At 44.9% G+C, this 20714-nt stretch overlaps 1 protein-coding gene across 3 annotated transcripts in view; it reads right to left on the minus strand.

The window, feature by feature from the left end:
• Positions 1-20714, minus strand: part of LOC110502600 (sodium/calcium exchanger 1) — a 185143-nt gene that overhangs the window by 18214 nt on the left and 146215 nt on the right. The window contains exons 3-6 of one of the 3 annotated variants that reach the window (XR_016491005.1): positions 18391-18497; positions 17871-17974; positions 5179-5327; positions 3574-3673 (exon numbers count right to left, since the gene is read on the minus strand). Coding sequence is in view for 2 of the 3 variants with exons in the window: in XM_021580767.3 (XP_021436442.1) it covers positions 3574-3673; positions 5179-5327; positions 18391-18497 (356 nt within the window). In the remaining variant the exon portion in view is untranslated. The remainder of the gene's footprint in view (positions 1-3573; positions 3674-5178; positions 5328-17870; positions 17975-18390; positions 18498-20714) is intronic. The other 2 variants (XM_021580767.3, XM_021580769.3) reach the window with 2 other exon arrangements.

Here is a 20714-nt window from a genome sequence, read left to right on the forward strand (position 1 = left end):
ATGGGGTATTGTGTGTAGATTGCTGAGGATTTTGTTTTTATTTAATCCATTTTAGAATAGGCTGTAATGTAACAAAATTTGGGAAAAGTCAAGGGGTCTGAATACTTTTCCGAAAGCACTGTAAAATCCAATTAAACACTTCACTGTCCCGGATGTTAAATGATTGAGTTTAGCCAGCAGAGGTTAGGGAAGAAATTAGAGATATATATGGAGAGAGAGAGAGAGAGAGAGAGAGAGAGAGAGAGAGAGGAGAGGGATAACAAGAGGGTCAGTGGGTTCACATCCTAGCTGAGGAACACTAATATTAAACTTTACGCTGAGACTCCAACGCTGGTTGAAGTCTGTCAAATCCTCAGCATTAGAACCAGCCTGCATGCTAAGCTATAAGCTAAGCTATTAGCTACGGAGCTATAGGCTAACTGAGCCAATTAACCAGTTAGCTATGGTAAAGAGATAAGACTGAGCCAATCTCTCCCCATGCAGTCACAGTTAATGGGATGAATCCTGTAGGATAACCCATCACACATATGCAACACACACACACACACACACACACACACACACACACACACAGACACAGACACAGACAATCACATACTGTATCCTAGGGGTCAGCAACAGGCGGCCCACGGGCCACAACTAGCCCACAAGGGATTTATTTAGTTAATAAATAAATATATATATATTTCACGTCTGGTTGAAGCATTCCCACAAAAAAAAGGTGTGATCCAGTCTCAACGTAATCAAAGTATGAAATTATTGTTATTTTCAAATACACTCTCTGTTTTGGGCTCAGTTGTAGTCAATTTGCAGTGCTTAAAATTATTATAATTATGTTATGGCCCCCGACCAGCTGCTCCTACAACAATTGGTCCGCTGCTGAATCTAGTTACCTACTCCTGCTGTAACACTCTCTCTCTCTCTCTCTCTCTCTCTCTCTCTCTCTCTCTCTCTCAATAAGAAAATTGTGATCTATTCTCTGAGGCTTCCTTTCATCTATTTCCCCTATCTTCCTTACTACTCATCCCCCTCTTTCTCTGCCTACTGAAGGCATATCTGTGTATCTCTGCCAAGTCCTCATCCTCGACTTCATCAATGAGTCACATCTCTATTACAGCTGCTCAGTGTTGATAGAGGATGGTCGTTAATGTAATTCCAGGTAATAATTTCTCTCTGACTGGCAGCGAAGAGTACATATGTTGCCGTGTCATTGAGATAGGCCTGGGGAGGTTCTCTGCAGTCAGTCACAGTCTCGGTATTCTTGTCACAACTCAGCAGTCGCTCTTCTCTTTAGCGGTGATGGCCAAATAAATGAATCATCTAGCACTCTATTAGCTCCGTGGTGGTGCTGTCACTCACAGGTCACAGAGAGTACAGACACAGAGACACACACACTTATGACACACCCATCTGCACAGCCACAGAAGCACACACTCACACCATCATCCAAAGTCCCCAAAGAGACGGGCAGATTCATGAAAGGAAAAAATGACAGAGTTGTCATTAACTGACTGTCAGGACATTTATCTGAGACTGATATGGGGAAGAAGTGAACACTGTGGACAACGGCCACACATACACACACGCACATCCCACATGAAAAAATACTATAGTATATGTATGATGGTTAAATACTATGGCATTCACTGTATGTTTTTGCGGACATTACTGTATTATTTACTGTAGTGTTTTTGCTGTCTGTAGTATACTCTATTATTTACTTTAGTCCTAATCCTATAGTACATACTACTCATGATCAAGGTATACTACAGTAGGTAGTATAGTGTACTACAGTATACTACAGTTCAAAATTGTATAGTAAGTACTGTAGTATTCTCTAGTAAACAGTATTTTTTAAATGTGGGATTCCACACAGCATTGCTGTCCCACAGGTTTGGAGAAGCCACCAACCCACCCACTGGCGAGAATTTCACACCCAATCTCCGTCAACACCCTGGACCAAGTCACAGTGGGAAGCCAATGATTTCTCTTAAACTAACTTGTGAGGAGGCTATCGCTGCAAATGCTACGCTGCCTGACACACTCTCCCTCTCTACTGGCTTCAGAGCAAATATCATCAGAGGGGCTGCAGGGTGAAATAAATAAAAAAAGATAAAGAGAGAGGGGAGGTAAGGGAAGATCAATATTTCATGACTGTATGTGCATTTTAAACACAGCAGCGAGAGGTAGAGATAGAGAAAGAGCTAGACAGAGAGAGCTAGACAGAGAGAGAGAGAGAGAGAGAGAGAGAGAGAGAGAGAGAGAGAGAGAGAGAGAGAGAGGCAACAAAAGGAGCTTAAATACCTGGGGTGTGTGACGGGTTAGTGTCTAGTCGATCCAGGAGGCACACACACACACACACACACACACCAACGCACGCACGCAAACACACACACACCAAAGCACGCACACACGCAAACACACTCCCGCTGTCAAAACGTCAACACAGCCTAATCCCAGATAAGAGAGCAGGGACAGGGCTTGTCATTAATTGAGCCAGAGCGGGAACAATTGGACGACACAGTAGATAACTAGCGCACAAACACACACACACACAGTGATACACATGCTGTAACTTTCAACACACTCATACACACACACAGATACAAAAAAAAAACACACAAAACACATTCACACCTCGACGAAAATCCAAAGTGCTTCAGTGGCCACACACTCACAGAGTTTTCAAGGCTAGTTGCCATGTCCTCTTTAGAAATCAAACTGTTCACACATAGACACTGACAAGCACACATAAGGTAATAAGGCAACAATGCTGTGCTCTGACAAGATGGCATCTCTAATCGACAGAGGCCTTGGGAAGCCTTGGAGTGGGACTGCAGTGCTCCAGATTTCCACCAGTTGGTGTTTACATTGAAAATCTATCTTCTGAGGAGATGCTGCAGCGTGCTCGTCCGTTGTAAGAAAGGATTGCACACACGTACGCACTGTGGCAGCCGGCAGGGAGAGGTGAGGGGAGTGGTGATTGAGGGGAGAAATCTGGCAGTCCATTGGCCCCACCCCCGGGCCTTATATGGACTTCCTGCCCGAGGCAAGACTGTAACTCGTTAAGCCAGGGAGTGTTTGGGGATAAAAGGGAGAAGCAGCCTGCACAGCAAGGCAGAGTAGGAGAGAACCAAGAGCATTATGAAGAGTGGGAGAAGAGAGATTACTATCTGTGAGATTACTATCTGTGAGATTACTATCTGTGAGATTACTATCTGTGAGATTACTATCTGTGAGATTACTATCTGTGAGATTACATGTTGTGACCTGGACTGTTGGAATAACACCCTTGTGTACCGGACCGGATTGGCTGAGGACCCGAGTGTGAGGAATACCCCTGGAAAACGGAACGGACAAAGAGAACGGCTTGTGGACTGAGGTGATTGGTGAATTCCTCCTTCTTCTCTCCCTGTGCACGAAAATCCCAAATAAACTTCCCCTGTGCATTCTATTTGTGCTCCTGGTACCTGTTTTGTTATTGAACTTGGTGACGTGGAAACCCCACACCCTTGGACCTGCTACAGCACGTACACACACACACTCGCGCGGCGGTCAAAGCATTCAACTCACCGGCGCTGACAGTGATGGCCTCGATGAACTGGTCTCTCCAGCTGTTAGTCCCCACCAGCAGGGCCAGATTAGTCTTCTTAATCAGCTTGTCCACAGTGTTCTGCACAGGGAACACCAAACACATGGAGTTCAGGAAGAACATATTGGGGAAATGCATATAGGAAAGCAAGGGCATCTAGTCCACAAATTCATATAGGACACATGACTATTTCTGTCTTTAAAACATATGTACTTGTCTGTAGTAAGCATGTATTTAGAATAAACAATGAGGGTAAAGGTTTGGTAGAGAGCTTGGGTGTTGTAAGTACTGCCTCGGCCATGTAATGCAACTGCTATAGTAGCCAAGAGCCAGTCCTCGGGAGCTAGTTGACGATGCTGTCCACATACTATGATAATAACATAGGCCAGGAGTATAGAAAGTTCAGTCTGTTACTGGGCCTTTAGCTGCAATCCTCTCTTTTATAAAGGCTGCTTCCCAGAGGACAGGTGCAGGTGCTCCTAGAGTACACTCAGGAAATCAATCCTCATCAGAGCCTGTATAGATTCCAAAACAGGAAAAAATGGATTTCTCTCCCTACAGAAGGAAACAACTCCTCCTCGATCCATCCCTTCCACCACCCTTCCTCCACTCCTGGGATGACAGCTGGAGAGTACCCTCCTTCTCCTCTGTCCATCCCCTTCTGTCTTCCCTCACCATCGGAAGGAAAATCCGATATTCCCTTCTCTGGAAGGAAACTACAATGGTAATTGAGTTGACTTTAGCTTTGGAATGTAAATGGTGGGATGGTTTAAACTCAGGTTTATACAGGAATGGACAACTACACTATTCTCTCCAGCTCTGCTAAGGTCTCAGATTTAACATATTGATATTTGGAGAAATAGACGGACAGCTTCATCTACTGTCCAATTCCTAGCAAGGTGTGTTGGATTGAAGTTGTACAAAGAAGAGGAAGAGAGAGAAATCTACTGTCGGCAAATCACCTACTTCCTCAGTCCTATCTGTTAGCCCCAGGCAAGGGATTCTGGGTCTTGGTTGACGTTAATCTTAAAGCGGAAAAGTTGCAGACTACCGTCTGAAAGTTGAAGCTCTTTTGAAGCAGCCACTCGCTATGACTCTGAGGTTAGACACAATTAAACTCTCCAGCCCCCCCCAGGATACAGAGTCCTTCAGCCAGCTATAGGATCCATAGGCCCCCTCCCTCCCATAGCCTCCCACCCAACCTCACAGTGAGAGCTACTCCAGTAAGAACAGGAGACGATCCGTCAAGTGCTCACAAGCATCCACCCATCAGTCTGAAGAGTGTGTGTGGGAGAAAAAAGCATTTGCGTGTGCGGACACACACACACACACACACACACACACACACACACACACACACACACACACACACACACACACACACACACACAGACCTTAATATTCATGATAATCACATCTATGTTTGTCTGAAGAGTGAGTGTGAGTGAAAGAGGAGAGCATGCACATACACAGTTATTTCACTCCATGATTACTACATATGCGTGTATGTCTATCTGAGGAGTCTCTGAGGAGTGCATTACGTGAGAGAAAGGAAATGGAATATGTGTAAACACACGAGCACACACCTTAAACTCATAGGATTCCTCGATGATGATTTCAAGTTTGACGTGATCTCCAAGCGTGGGTCGACCCATATCAGCGATGCGTTGCTCCTCATCATCCACTCCTGTTAGCGGCACCACCTCTTCCACCTCCTTCTCAGCCACCTCTGTAGCTGAGAGACAGAAGACGGTGGATTGTGACTGACGCCCATGACAACTGACATGTTGTGTAGTAATATTGTGGAAGCCATCGACATGAAAGTGGTACATTTAAGCAGTAAGGCAGGCGGGGGTGTGGTATATGGCCAGTATACCACGGATAAGGGCTGTTCTTATGCACGATGCAAGTGCCTGGATAAAGCCATTAGCCGTGGTATATTGGCCATATACCATAAACCCGAGGTGCCTTATGGCTATTATAAACTGGTTACCAATGGTATACAGTCTTATATACCACGGCTTTCAGCCAATCAGCATTCAGGGCTGGAACCACCCAGTCTATAATGTGGTGTAAAACATGCTTTCTTGTTTTTCCTCACATATTTACTTACATATCTAGCCCTTATCTAGCCAAGTAAGCTATGGTGAGAAAAATTCTCTTTGACAGACAGACTAAATGGTTGTTTCAAGAAAAACAACATGATTGTAACCCTTACAGCTCCCACCCTCCAGAAGATGAATAGGTCATTGTACAGGTGAAAGTAGAAGCTGTTTAGCGCCGACCCTCCACTCCCCCATTACCCACCACCTCCAAGCCATCATATTCATCACAGAGAGAGGCAGCCGAGTTGTGCTTCCAAGTTCACAGCAAGGGAAATGAGAATACTATGGGAATGGGCCCTGCACTCTCTCCCTGATAGATGGGCTCATTCCACTGGGTTAGAGTGATGCTGGGAGTAGGGTAGGATGGAGGGAGAGAAGAGGAAGAGGCTGAAGATGATTGCCGAGGTGATGGGGTAGCAGGGAGGGATATACAGTAAAAGCAGGGGGGGGGCGGGGCAGGTTAACGTCAATGGGTTCATGGTGGGTTTAAGGTGACACAAATGATCCAGACCTGCCACACAACGGAGGGCCACAACACATAGAACCAATAAAGCTATACAATCATCCATGCATATACCTTTGACCACTATTCGAGGAAGACCTGGCTGCTTGACTTGAAAAAACAACAACATAGTGTGCTGTTCTCCAGCTCCCGCTGGAGGCTGCTATTTATGATTTGGTGTCATTAAGGCTTTGAGGGAAACTATTTCTTATTGTTAGTAGAAGGATAGAATCCATCAATGAGTTGCCTTCATTTGTAGTTTTTTCTTCATCCTGGTAAACGTGCATGCATCTCTGTCACAGTGGAAGGATCTCAGTAGAGGTCTCACTCAGCGTGGAGCAGCTCGGTCGTGTCAGTGGGTAACAAATGTCCTCCTCACTGACCTCTAACCAGTGTGGAACACACTGCCTACTAGTGTCAGCCTCAAACTGATCAGAGGTCAGTGAAGAACAAGGAAAGTGCATCTCAGCTACGTGTGTGGTAAATCTGCAGGGCTTCCTGGAAAAGAGACCCTGGTCTTAATGGAACTCCCTGTCTAAATAAATGAGAAGTGGATTCTACAGTGGACAACTGCACCACATTGCCAATAGTGCAGAAATCCTAATGGCATACAATTATTACTCATATTTTATGGCTCTTCAAATCCACAGGAATGCATTTGGAAGTTATCAAATAGAATTGAAAACTTAACCAAATATGACAACTTAAAAACGTTCAAAATGCCATGTTGGATGAGTGTACAGTACACCCATCATTAAAGGCCCAATGCAGCCATTTTTATCTCAATATTAAATCATTTCTGGGTAACAATTAAGTTACTTACTGTGATTGTTTTAAATAAAAAATAAATAAAAAAAGGATTCTTAGCAACAGCAATTTCTAAAGCAATGATTTGGGAGTGGTCTGAGTGAGGAGGGAAAAACGGAAAACTAGCTGTTAAAGGAATTAAAGGAAAACTCCACCCAAGAACTATCTTGTGGTATTTGATTCATTGGTCCATTGTTGACATAATCCCAAATGTTTTGGTTGTCAGCACTCAAGTTGTCAAGATATGTAACTTTCAAATGACTGAAATGATCCCTGTAGGGTGCATTTTGCAGTTACATATCTGCATCAGATTTCGGTATTTTGAAAGTCACATATCTTAAAAACAGACTTGAAATTTCTGGTGTTTTCTTCAAACAGCTCCTACACTAAAAGAGCATTGTCATCATTTTCACACTTTCACAGTATCGTTCCAACCTCATAGCATGGAAACACTGTATATATAAAACACAGGAAAAGCACATGTTTGACTGCACTGGGCCTTTAAGCTATGCAGTCAGTCTAGACTTTTTACAAGCCCTCCAATGATATATAAGAGAGGATTAGATCATAATGACTCCATTTCATGAGATCTTGTCAACTGTGGTTAAATCATGAGATGATTAAAGGCCTATTCTTCACTTTGTTAATACCATTAGGGGCTGATATGTGTATGTTGGCAGAGGGATATCAAGCTGTATTCACCATTAGGTTTGTCAGAGGTGTATTTGGCGGAGGGATATCAAGCTGTATTCACCATTAGGTTTGTCAGAGGTGTATTTGGTGGAGGGATTGAATTGATTCTCCTGAGTTACAGTTCATATGAGGAAATCAGTCAATTGAAACAAGTTCATTAGGCCCTAATCTATGGATTTAACCTGACTGGAAATACAGATCTGTTGGTAAAAATAAAATGGGCCTCAGGATCTCGTCGCGGTATTTTTGTGCATTCAAATTGCCGTCGATAAAATGCAGACATGTTCATTGTCCATAGCTTATGACTGCTCGTACCATAACCCCACCACCACCATGGGGCACTCTGTTCACTACGTTGACATCAGCAAACCACTCGCCCACACGACGCCATACACGTGGTCTGTAGTTTTGAGGCTGGTTCGACGTACTGCTAAATTCTCGAAAACGACATTGGAGGCAGCTTATGGTAAAGAAGTTAGCATTCAATTCTCTGGCAACAGCTCTGGTGGACATTCCTGCAGTCAGCATGCCAATTGCAAGCCCCCTCATCGGTGGCATTGTTGTGTGACAAAACAAGACATTTTAGAGTGGCCTTTTATTGTCCCCAGTACAAGGCACCTGTGTAATGATCATGCTATTTAATTAGCTTCTTGATATGCCACACCTGTCAGATGGATGGATTTACTTGGCTAAGGATAAAATACTCACTAACAGGAATGAAAACTAATTTGTGCACAACATTTTTGTGCACAACAAATATTTCTACCGAGACGGAGCTTTTAAAGGGGTAGTGCGAGATGTTATCAATTAAGCCTGTTTTCTACTTACCCAGAGTCAGATCAAATCTTGGATATCCTTTTTATGTATCTGTATGTCAACTAGCATTAGCCCAATGACAGGAAGTGTATGGGAACAGCTAGCATTATAGCTGTTCCCATAGATGTCCAGTTGTTATGCTAACGCAAGTTAGCAATAGCTCAGGAAACTACATTCAACTTCCTTTAAACATTCTCCCTAAGGTGCCGTGGCACGCATCAGTTATATTTCAGATGGTGTCAACATCACATTTTTTATGCATTTTGGAGTAGAATGTCCTTTTAAAAAGGCACCAGAAGTGACATTCTCACACTTCTACAAAACAATATCTCCCCCACACACCCACTACCTTTGCCACCGCTGCTGAAGAAAAACCTAGGGGAACAGTGCAGTGTTCTACAGCATTCTACATGTGCTCTGTGAGGCTGGAAGGATGTTCTGTCACTACATTATACAACTTGTTAAGTTGTGAGAGGAAGATGTTACGTCATTCCATGACCTAGTTGTCACCCGCCTGAACCCATAGGCCTATGATGACGTCACTATAAGCTGACATGACTTTGTAGTGAAAGGATATGGGCCTACTGTGACTTGTTCTACTAAACTGTGTGAATTCAAATCCAAAATGAAGAATGGAAAACAGACAATGTCTTGGAGACTGGGTATGGATATCGGACCGATGTTTGGAGAAAAATCCTGCTATTATCTAATACACACCACACAGGGTTCTATTGCTTCTATGCTCTCTTTCTCACTTCCTCTTCCCTCACTCCCTCTCTCCAAACCTCTGGCCCCCTCCCTCCCTACGCTGCTGAATCTAGTTACCTACTCCTACTGTAACACATCTTTCTCTCTCTCTCTCTCTCTCTCTCTCTCTCTCCAAACCTCTAGCCCTCTCCCTCCCTCCCTCCCTCCCTCCCTCACTCCACCCCCCCCCCCTCTCTCTCTCTCTCTCTCTCTCTCTCTCTCTCTCCCTCTCTCCAACTCTCTGGGGCGTGTGGCAGTAATTCAGAACCACCGCTGTCCCACGGTCTAGTGCAGTGATCTGATTTGGTGCGATGGGGAGCATTCAGAATGCCATTTCCAGTCCGCAGCCCGGCAGTGCATTGTGGGTTAACATCAGCTCTAAAGCCATTGGTTCCCCTCCATCGCACCACCATGGGGCCATTCAAACCCAGTCACACTGGAGCAAGCAGAGGAGGGCAGAGGTAGCGGGGCCAAATCAGGACCAAAAGACTATGGAGGAGGATATTGGAGCTACTTTCCCATTACTCATAAGGGTGCTTTAGTATGGCTTGGTGACCAACCAAATGTGTACTGTATAATGCTGCTGTCTTGACTATGTACTGGATGAACAATGAGATTATTAATCTCACAGCAACAACCTGGATAAATAAATATGCTTTCAAAATGTGTGAAATTAACCGGTGCAGCTCAACATAGCCTATTACTGACTGAGTGGGCTGAAAACACTACAAAACGGTGTCCAAGGCCAAATCACGCCAGCTGAACAGCATGTAATCCTTAATTACCATGAGAGTGTGGTGCTAACTGTGTCTAATGAGCGACTTAATGAACTCAATTAAAGAAGATGTGAGTCTCAGGTGTAATTACTACAGCCGCAGTAACCTTGTTATCCATCCCCTTCCTTAGAGTGGCGGCTACCGCACCGTGCCACCGCAGAATACATCTGACTGACACTGGAGGGAAGGAGGCCTGGAGCACTGTGTTTTTCTATTTCACTGTGGCTCTCAATCATCCATTCAACATGATGAGAGATATGTTTGGTTAAGCCTCCTGTGTGTTTCTCTCTGTCTCCCTGTTTAAAAAAATTCTGCCCTCTTCCTATCTTTGTTTCTCTCCCCCTCTGGGTTTCTCTCTCTCTGTGTTTCTCTCTCTCTCTGTGTTTCTCTCTCTCTCAGTGTTTCTCTCCCTCTGTGTGATTCTCTCCCTCTATATGTTTCTCTCTCTGTGTGTTTATCTCCCTCTGAGTGTTTCTCTCCCTCTGAGTGTTTCTCTCCCTCTGTGTGTTTCTCTCCCTCTGTGTGTTTCTCTCTCTCTCTCTGTGTTTCTCTCCCTCTGTGTGTTTCTCTCCCTCTGTGTGTTTCTCTGTTGTGTTGGTCTCAGTGTGTGTTCATTGTGTTTCCATCGAAGCTTCTCTAACGTCTGTGGTGGAGTGGAGTGGAGTTGAAATGTGCACATTCGCCTTTTTGGAGAAAAGCTATTCTCTCTCTTCTTTTTCTTCGGGAAGGAGAATGCAGGAGGCTTAATGTGAGCTGACGGCTGTGGGCCATCGCGAGGTTGCCATGCTTTGATAATCTGGTTTCAGAGGAGAACAGAGAACATCTAAACAGAGTGAGGGGAAGATGAGCATGGCTAGAGAGGGGTGTAACAAGAACCTCTACCAGTCCAGTCCAATCCATCCCCCACCTCTGTCTTTAGATGAGCTAGGGTGTGTGTGTGTGTGTGTGTGTGTGTGTGTGTGTGTGTGTGTGTGTGTGTGTGTGTGTGTGTGTGTGTGTGTGTGTGTGTGTGTGTGTGTGTGTGTGTGTGTGTGTGTGTGTGTGTGTGTGTGTGTGTGTGTGTGTGTGTGTGTGTGTGCGTGTGTGTGTGTGTGTGTGCGTGTGTGTGTGTTTGTCTAGAACCACCCAGTCTGGAGAATACTCTCATTTGGTTCTGTTTAAACTGAGCTATTCAATTTGTTTAGCTTTTTAAAGTAGAGCTTTTCCACAAGAGTAAAGCACAGCCCACCCTGTCATCCAGAGTCAGACTGTATCCACTGAGGCCTATCTGACTGCTGTGATGAGGCCTAGTGAAAACAATGGAACTCTATCCTACTTCAAAGGGCACTAACAGTTAAGAGGCAGTCTAAACAGCATCTTGAGCATGTGGACGATTTGAAGCTTTAAAGCTGAATAGTATCTGTATTATATTAAAAATAATTTACTACAAATGTGCATGTTGTAGAGTTTAAAAATGATATTAATAATCCAGTACTGATACTCTCCCAAACTATGGAGGACAGAGCATCATTACTATCCTGTGGAGAGCCAATAGTGTTCTCATGTACTTTTTTCAGAGAGGGTTTGTACAGTAGCTCACTCCAGAAATACTGTAGCAGGTGTGAAATTGCTGAAAAGATGTTGTGCAGGGGCAAAATAATTATTACACTAGGTTGTTTCAGTATTTCATTCTTAAAATCCTTTTCTGCAGTCAAATGACCAAATCGCCCTATATTGGCCTCATGGGTGGAATGTTATTCATATTTTTCATCATTTCATAAGTAAGAAAATAAATAAAAAATGTACAGTGCCTTTGGAAAGGGTTCAGACCCCTTGACTTTTTCCACATACAGCCTAAAATCCTCAGCAATCTAGACACAATACCCCATAATGACAACGTGAAAACAGGATTTTAAACTTTTGCAAATGTATAAAATTTAAAAAAAAAACATATTTATATAAGTATTCAGACCCTTTGCTATGAGACTAGAAATTGAGGATCAGGTGCTTCCTGATTCCATTGATCATCCTTGAGATGATTCTACAACTTGATTAGAATCCATCGGTGGTAAATTCAATTGAATAGACATGATTTGGAATGGCACATATGTGTCTATATAATGTCCCACAGTTGACAGTGCGTGTCAGAGCAAAAACCAAGCCATAAGGTCGAAGGAATTGTCCGTAGAGCTCCGAGACAGGATTGTGTCAAGTCACAGATCTAGGGAAGGGTACCGAAAAATGTCTGCAGCATTGAAAGTCCCCAAGAACACAGTGGCCTCCATCATTTTTAAATGGATGATGTTTGGAACCACCAAGACTCATCCTAGAGCCTGGCCAAACTGAGCAATCGGGGGAGAAAGGCCTTGATCAGGGAGGTGACCAAGAACCTGATGGTCACGCTGACAGTTCACTCTAGAGTCATTGTGGAGATGGGAGAATCTTCCAGAAGGACAACCATCTCTGCAGCACTCCACCAATCTGGCCATTATGGTATAGTGGCCAGATGGAAGCCACTCCTCAGTAAAAGGCACATGATAGCCCGCTTGGAGTTTGCCAAAAGGCACCTAAAGACTCTCAGACCATGAGAAACAAGATTCTCTGGTCTGATGAAACCAAGATGGAACTCTTTGGTCTGCTAATGCTAAGCGTGACGTCTGGAGGAAACCTGGCATCATCCCTACGGTGAAGCATGGTGGTGGCAGCATCATGCTGTGGGATGTTTTTCAGCAGCAGGGACTGGAAGACTAGTCAGCATCGAGGCAAAGATGAACGGAGCAAAGTACAGAGAGAACCTTGATGAACACCTGCTCCAGGGTGATCAGGACCTCAGACTGGGGTGAAAGTTCACCTTACAACCGGACAACCGTCCCTAAGCACACAGTCAAGACAACGCAGGAGTGGCTTCGGGACAAGTCTCTGAATGTCCTTGAGGGGTCCAGACTCCAGGGTCCAAACTCCCCAAATACAGGTGTGCCAAGCTTGTAGCGTCATACACAAGAACACTTGATGTTGTAAACGTTGCCAAAGGTGCTTCAACAAAGTACAGAGTCAAGGATCTGAATACTTATGTAAATGTGATATTTCCGTGTTTTTTAAAACAGTTTTTGTTTCGTCATTACTGGGTATTTGGTGTAGATTGATGAGGGGGGGGGGGGATACAAACATTTTGAACAAGGCTGTAACGTATCAAAGTGTGTATAAAGTCAAGGGGTCTGAATACTTTCCAAAGGCACTGTTTATAAAGTGTAATATTGGGATGCAAGCTCAAACTCTATATCTGACATATTACAGGTGTCTTCTTTTTGTAAGCCCATAACCATGTGTGTGAGGTGTATACTTTTGTTTCAAAGTCAATTTGTTTAAGACTACCAAGAAACACTCTGTGTGACCCTGGTTTAGCACGCAGTAAAATGTTTTAATAATGGCTATTGCTGCAGAGACGAGGTGAATTTTAGTACAGTACATTAGTAATGCTAGTAATTGCCCTTAATGGCTACAGTTTTTTTGGAGGGATGAGTGCACTAGTTCCATCCCTGTCTCTCTAATGTGCCGGCTATAATTAGTCTACTACTTTTACCAACATATTAAAAATCTCCCATACACAGGGTAAATGCACATTTACATTACCCATTTCATAAACATAGTTTAGTTTTAGTGTAATTAATGAAGCCACACATTTTCAGTCTCATTAGCTCAGTACAGACGACACATACCAGTGCATCGTGCGGCTCTTATAGAAACCAGATTCACCGTCGTCTTTTTATAGAGACCTGCCGCTAGGGGAAGACAATTATGCTATTCAAGTCATTAGCCACAAGCCCTCCAGGCACTAGTTTCAGACCACTGCTTTAAGACACACAAACATATCCACAACGAAGACACTCAGGAAACAAACACAAGGCACTTACATGCAATTGAGAACAGAGGAGAAAAAGAAACAAGAGCGGGGGAGAGACAGGGGGCTGAAACATGCAAATGATAGAGGCGGGGATCCAGACGACACAGAGACCCCAGTCACATGCAGTTCTGCCACACCAGGCCAGGCTGCTGTCGGCACGGATCACTCACTCCGACATGAACAGAGGCATGCTGGGAGCGATGCTGGGAGCGATGCTGGGAGCGATGCTGGGAGCGATGCTGGGGCCTGGGGGTTCTTTGGAAGGCCAAACTGTCTGTCTGTGTCTTAATGTCTGACTATTGTGAGTATAAAAGGTAAATCATGTTTCTGTTTGAGTGAACGTAAGGTACTTTTCATGAAAACATTTTTTTACACCTATCTTCAGTTCTCGTTGGAATTGATTGCACATATTTGAAGTATTACTGTCCCAAGCTCTAAATATATCACATGAAGCGCTGCCAAATTTCTGTCTATAACAGAAACCCCAATCTCCGTAATGCACAAGGATTGAGAGAGCTAATTGCGAACAAACACTTTGCCAGCCTTCAATCTTGTTTTGGTTGTGTTTCCCTCTAAGGCAATCAGAGTTCCACATTAATTAGTGGCTGTGTTTGTCAGGGGAAGCGGAGGTACTCCAGGGACTGCAGCTGTTTGCCTTTCCACGTCCGCATGGAGCCTTTGCTGTGTCAGTGGGCCTTAAAAGAGTGTCTCTCCTCAGTCTCCCTACACGAGTGGAGGCTAGTGATTCTATCGGAGCTAGCTGTGTTAACGATGTTGGCGGGGCTCTGATAAAATAGGAGGCACTAATTAGTCTTTGCTTGTTGGGCTGTCAGTAAGTCATTGCCCATTCTTTCTGATCGCTCCCTCCAGAGGCCTGCTGGGGATTCATGGACTACATCTGTGGCTGTGTGAGCGGAGACGCACACACGCATGCGCACACGCCCCAGTGGAGGCTGGTGGGGTGAGTGAAAGGAGGATGGGCTCATTGTAATGGCTGGAATAGATTAAATTGATCGGTATCAAACACGTCACACAAATGGAAACCACATGTTTGACTCCGATCCATGAATTTCATTCCAGCCATTAAAACGAGCCCTTCCTTCTATAGCTCCACCCACCAGCTCCACTGACACACACACACACACACACACACACACACACACACACACACACACACAAACACACACACAAAGCAGTGAGGATGACAACAGTTTGTTTTTGCTGTGTTCTCATTCCAGGGGAGCATAACTCAAACATGTTGATCCTACAGCGCTCAGCTGGCCTGAACCGAGCAGTTCAGCGGTAGTTACAGTCTGCTCACATCAAATAGATCCATCCATAACCGCGCTTGTTAAAGATAACGCTATAATAGAATAATTAGTCCACAGAATATATGGCCATTGCTGTGGTCTGTCAGAGCCCTCCCCCTCGGACACATAATGGCCGCCCAGAGACACAGTCTCCTGTCTTCGGGCCGATATCCCTCACACTGCTGTGCAGTTAGCCAACTATAACAGGACGTGGGAGGGAAACCAGGGGACAATAATCACCACATAAGAGAGGAGACTGGGAGGGAAACTAGGGGACAATAATCACCACATAAGAGAGGAGACTGGGAGGGAAACCAGGGGACAATAATCACCACATAAGAGAGGAGACTGGGAGGGAAACCAGGGGACAATAATCACCACATAAGAGAGGAGACTGGGAGGGAAACCAGGGGACAATAATCACCACATAAGAGAGGAGACTGGGTAAGGAAACCAGGGGACAATAATCACCACATAAGAGAGGAGACTGGGAGGGAAACCAGGGGACAATAATCACCACATAAGAGAGGAGACTGGGTAAGGAAACCAGGGGACAATAATCACCGCATAAGAGAGGAGACTGGGAGGGAAACCAGGGGACAATAATCACCACATAAGAGAGGAGACTGGGAGGGAAACCAGGGGACAATAATCACCACATAAGAGAGGAGACTGGGAGGGAAACCAGGGGACAATAATCACCACATAAGAGAGGAGACTGGGAGGGAAACCAGGGGACAATAATCACCACATAAGAGAGGAGACTGGGTAGGGAAACCAGGGGACAATAATCACCACATAGGAGAGGAGACTGGGTAAGGAAACCAGGGGACAATAATCACTGCATAAGAGAGGAGACTGGGAGGGAAACCAGGGGACAATAATCACCACATAAGAGAGGAGACTGGGTAAGGAAACCAGGGGACAATAATCACCACATAAGAGAGGAGACTGGGGGGGAAACCAGGGGACAATAATCACCACATAAGAGAGGAGACTGGGAGGGAAACCAGGGGACAATAATCACCACATAAGAGAGGAGACTGGGTAGGGAAACCAGGGGACAATAATCACCACATAAGAGAGGAGATTGGGAGGGAAACCAGGGGACAATAATCACCACATAAGAGAGGAGACTGGGTAAGGAAACCAGGGGACAGTAATCACCTCATAAGAGAGGAGACTGGGGGGAAACCAGGGGACAATAATCACCACATAAGAGAGGAGACTGAGAGGGAAACCAGGGGACAATAATCACCACATAAGAGAGGAGACTGGGAGGGAAACCAGGGGACAATAATCACCACATAAGAGAGGAGACTGGGTAAGGAAACCAGGGGACAATAATCACCTCATAAGAGAGGAGACTGGGAGGGAAACCAGGGGACAATAATCACCACATAAGAGAGGAGACTGAGAGGGAAACAAGGGGACAATAATCACCTCATAAGAGAGGAGACTGGGGGGGAAACCAGGGGACAATAATCACCACATAAGAGAGGAGACTGGGTAAGGAAACCAGGGGACAATAATCAACACATAAGAGAGGAGACTGGGTAGGGACACTGGTGGACTTAATCAGAAGGACAGAAGAGACATCAGGGGGACCAGTAGGTTGGTCATAAAACTCCCAGCAGCCACCAGCGTCTGCAACGGCACTAAAACACACAGCAAACAGACTAGCATCACTGCTTATGGCAGCATCTGTGTACTAATAGGTTGAATCCTATACCTCCTGTTGTAAAATGAAGGCTTTTAAAGCTTCACGCCAGAGACAGGACAGATTGAATTGCACACCTGTAATCGTATTTGCTCTGTACTGATCTGGCATCTCTAGTCTGGTTGTGACTTTGATGTTCTTTGAGGACTTGTCAAGTTGTTCTGGTTCTGGTTGTCTCGTAATAATGTTTAATTCAACCTAACCTCTTTGATCAGCATATAGTATCATAAATCTTTATCATTAACATGGTGCTATTAATAAATAGATCAGGAGTGATAATAAAAGGCACATTTTCCATAAGCGATGAAGAAACAGTTAGGGGTGGAAAATTCATTAGTGTTTCAGAGTTGAGATTAAAACTAAGAAGGTTATGAGGTACTAACTGTGGTACAGGATAAACACAGTGGGACAGACACACACTCTTGGCCAGGAGTGGTGGGTGGTATAAACAATCTAATCTGTGCAATTATCTCCACTGTTTATTTATGTCACTGCTGCTGATGCACATAAGATAATGCAACCTTGTGGGAAGGATATTCTGTAAGCTTATGTACTGACGTGACATCATTAGAATGCCACATTTCCGTCGGGCACATTTTGGACACCCATTCCAGCGCCCATACAGTGCAAGTCCACTAATGCACTAACGCAGGGTTGGACGAGCATTGTCTTTGTGGGTAGGAATTCTTAAGGTCAGCGGACACAGGTAGTTGAGCAAAGTGAGAATCGCAGATAGCCAGGCGGGAGAGAGAGAGGTGAGGAAAGGTGTGAGTACACTGAGTCAAATAGAGACTTTGGAGGAGGAGATTAGAACAGTAAAGCGAAAGGAGAAAGTAACAAAGTAAAGGAGGATAGGATAAAAGAGAAGAGGAGACAAGTGAGCTCCAACTCCAGTGTGTTTAGTTGGTCAGCTCTCTCACACCTGTCCAGCCTCTCGTTCTCCAGTAGGGCGTCTGCAGCTCTAGGGTGAAGTAGCTGTGTTTATCATACTCCTCACGGTCAAGTATTTTAATGGCTATGGTCTTCCTGCAGGGACACAAGACAACAAGGCAGCGGGGTTGGAACCATGCATGTTTAAACACACACACACACACACACTTGACCAGTCGTGGGAATGAGAGGCGGTGGTGACACAAGGTGGGCCACTGAACGTTCATTTCCGCCGAGGGCACACTGAGTGGCAGATGAGCACGCTGCGTGCTGTCATTGTATTTGTGTGTGTGTGTGTAATTGGAAGTCCTACTCTTTCCTGTGGTGATATGAATGCTCTCTACCTACAGTAGCATCCTCCTAGCCCTCTTGGTGCCTCCTGCTGGTGTGAATGTTCAGTGCAGGGCAATGCAGCGCCGTGCAGTGGACGCCAGGCTCAGGGTCAGAGGTCAGAGGTCAGGGTAGGAGATTCTGACCCCCCCACCTGTAACCCCCAGGACTATCTCCCCCACCTTTACTGTCATTGGTCTCCATCAGGCGAGGTTCTCCCATCTCCACGTAGAAGGTCTTGTTTTTCTCGTACTCCTCGTCGTCAATGATTCTGACCTTTATACATTTGCTAAAGGAAGAGAATAAGAGAAGAAGAGAGAAGGAAGAGACAGTGAGGAAATGACAGGTTGGAGTATAAAAGGAGGAAACAGAGAGAGACAGAACATAACACAGGCAGGCAGCAGGCAGCAGGCAACAGGCAACAGGCAACAGGCAGCAAGAAGCAGGTAGAGACAAACCACAATGAGTTCTGAAAGACAGCATGTGGAGAAGAGGATGGGTAGAAATCTGAGATGATTTTGAATATGTTTTGACCAATGATGGAAAAATCTCACTCCATCACAAACACATATCACGCTCAAACCAAGCAATCACATTCTGAAACCACTTCATCACTCTGCCAGATCTCTTATTACACTTGATGATGATAGCAACTATTTGGATTTCCGGCACATACACATCCTTTGAAGTGGTCCGTCAGGTATTGACTATTCATAAGTAGATCTGAGTGTGTTTAAGGTCCAGCCCAGGGTGGGGTCTGACAAACTGATCCTAGAACTGCTAAGCTGGCACTCTGACTGGCCCAATGCATAATGACTCCTCATCACCCACGGCAACATGTTTTTTTTTTTTCACCTTTATTTCACCAGGTAGGCCAGTTGAGAACAAGTTCTCATTTACAACTGCGACCTGGCCAAGATAAAGCAAAGCAGTTTGACAAAAACAACAACAACAGAGTTACACATGGGATAAACCACCGTACAGTCAATAACACAATATAAAAATATATTTAGTGTTTGCAAATGTAGCAAGATTAGGGAGGTAAGGCAATAAATAGGCCGTAGTGGAGAAATAATTACAATTTAGCATTAACACTGGAGTGATAGATGTGCAGATGATGATGTGCAGGTAGGGATACTGGGGTGCAAAAGAGCCAAAATAAATAACAATATGGGGATGAGGTAGTTGGGTGGGCTATTTACAGATGGGCTGTGTACAGGTGCAGTGATCGGTAAGCTGCTCTGACAGCTGATGCTTAAAGTTAGTGAGGGAGATATAAGTCTCCAGCTTCAGTGATTTTTGCAATTCGTTCCAGTCATTGGCAACAGAGAACTGGAGGGAAAGGCGGCCAAAGGGGGTGTTGGCTTTGGGGATACTCTATGCAAAACACTTCCCCTCAAAAGAGTTCACACTGTATATCGTTCCATAGATATGCTAACACCACGACCACACCACTCACAGGCCCATACTGTAACTTAAGTCAGGACAAGAGCAAATACCATTCATTTATCTGCAAAAACACAGAACCACACATTAAGTTGCATTATCTATTTGATTGGTGCAACTGCACCCATAGTCACCCTGTCTTTCAAAGAGATCTTGCAGTGTATGTTTTATTAACATCCAAAATCCCGATCATAGGGATAGTTGTCTCCCTTCAACTCCCTGTATTGTTGCCTGTGTAGGCTGGGTGTGAACCGACCATAAGACTCTGTGTTGTTTACTGTGAGAAAAACAGCCCTGTTGTGCTGGTCTGACCCCATAGCGTTGCACTCACCACTTTTAATGCAGCATATTCTTTAAATGTAAAATAGTCCTTATTATTCATTTGGTGTGTGAGTGTGTGTGCCTCTGGGTCTTTGTGTGTGAGTTTGTGTGTGTGTGTACGTGTACATGTGTGTCCTGTGTGAGCATATTAATGTTGAGGCTGAAATGCTGAATGTAAAACCACTTTTAATTGTATCTGTTTTCCTCCCCCCCTCTCTCTCTGTCTCCTTCCCTCACTCTCTCTCTGCCTCCTTCCGTCACTCTCTCTCTGTCTCCTTCCCTCTCTCTCTCTCTCTCTCTCTCTCTCTCTCTCTGTCTCCTTCCTCTCTCTCTCTGTCTCCTTCCCCCCCTCTCTCTCTGCCTCCTTCCCTCACTCTCTCTCTCTGTATCCTTCCCTCACTCTCTCTTTGTCTCATTCCCTCACTCTCTCTCTCTGCCTCCTTCCCTCACTCTCTCTCTGTCTCCTTCCCTCACTCTCTCTCTGTCTCCTTCCCTCCCTCTCTCTCTGTCTCATTCCCCCTCTCTCTGTCTGTCTCCCCCCCTCTCTCTGTCTCCTTCCCTCACTCTCTCTCTGTCTCCTGCCTTCTCTCTCTCTGTCTCCTTCCCTCACTCTCTCTCTGTCTCCTTCCCTCACTCTCTCTCTGTCTCCTTCCCTCACTCTCTCTCTCTCTCCATGATAATAGTGATGCCCATGGAGGGATGCTACGTTCTGATGAATTGGAAACAGTGAAACAGTGAA

This window comes from Oncorhynchus mykiss, chromosome 23 (genome assembly GCF_057628025.1).
Source record: "Oncorhynchus mykiss isolate SJ-2025 chromosome 23, ASM5762802v1, whole genome shotgun sequence".
Classification (NCBI taxonomy): domain Eukaryota; kingdom Metazoa; phylum Chordata; class Actinopteri; order Salmoniformes; family Salmonidae; genus Oncorhynchus; species Oncorhynchus mykiss.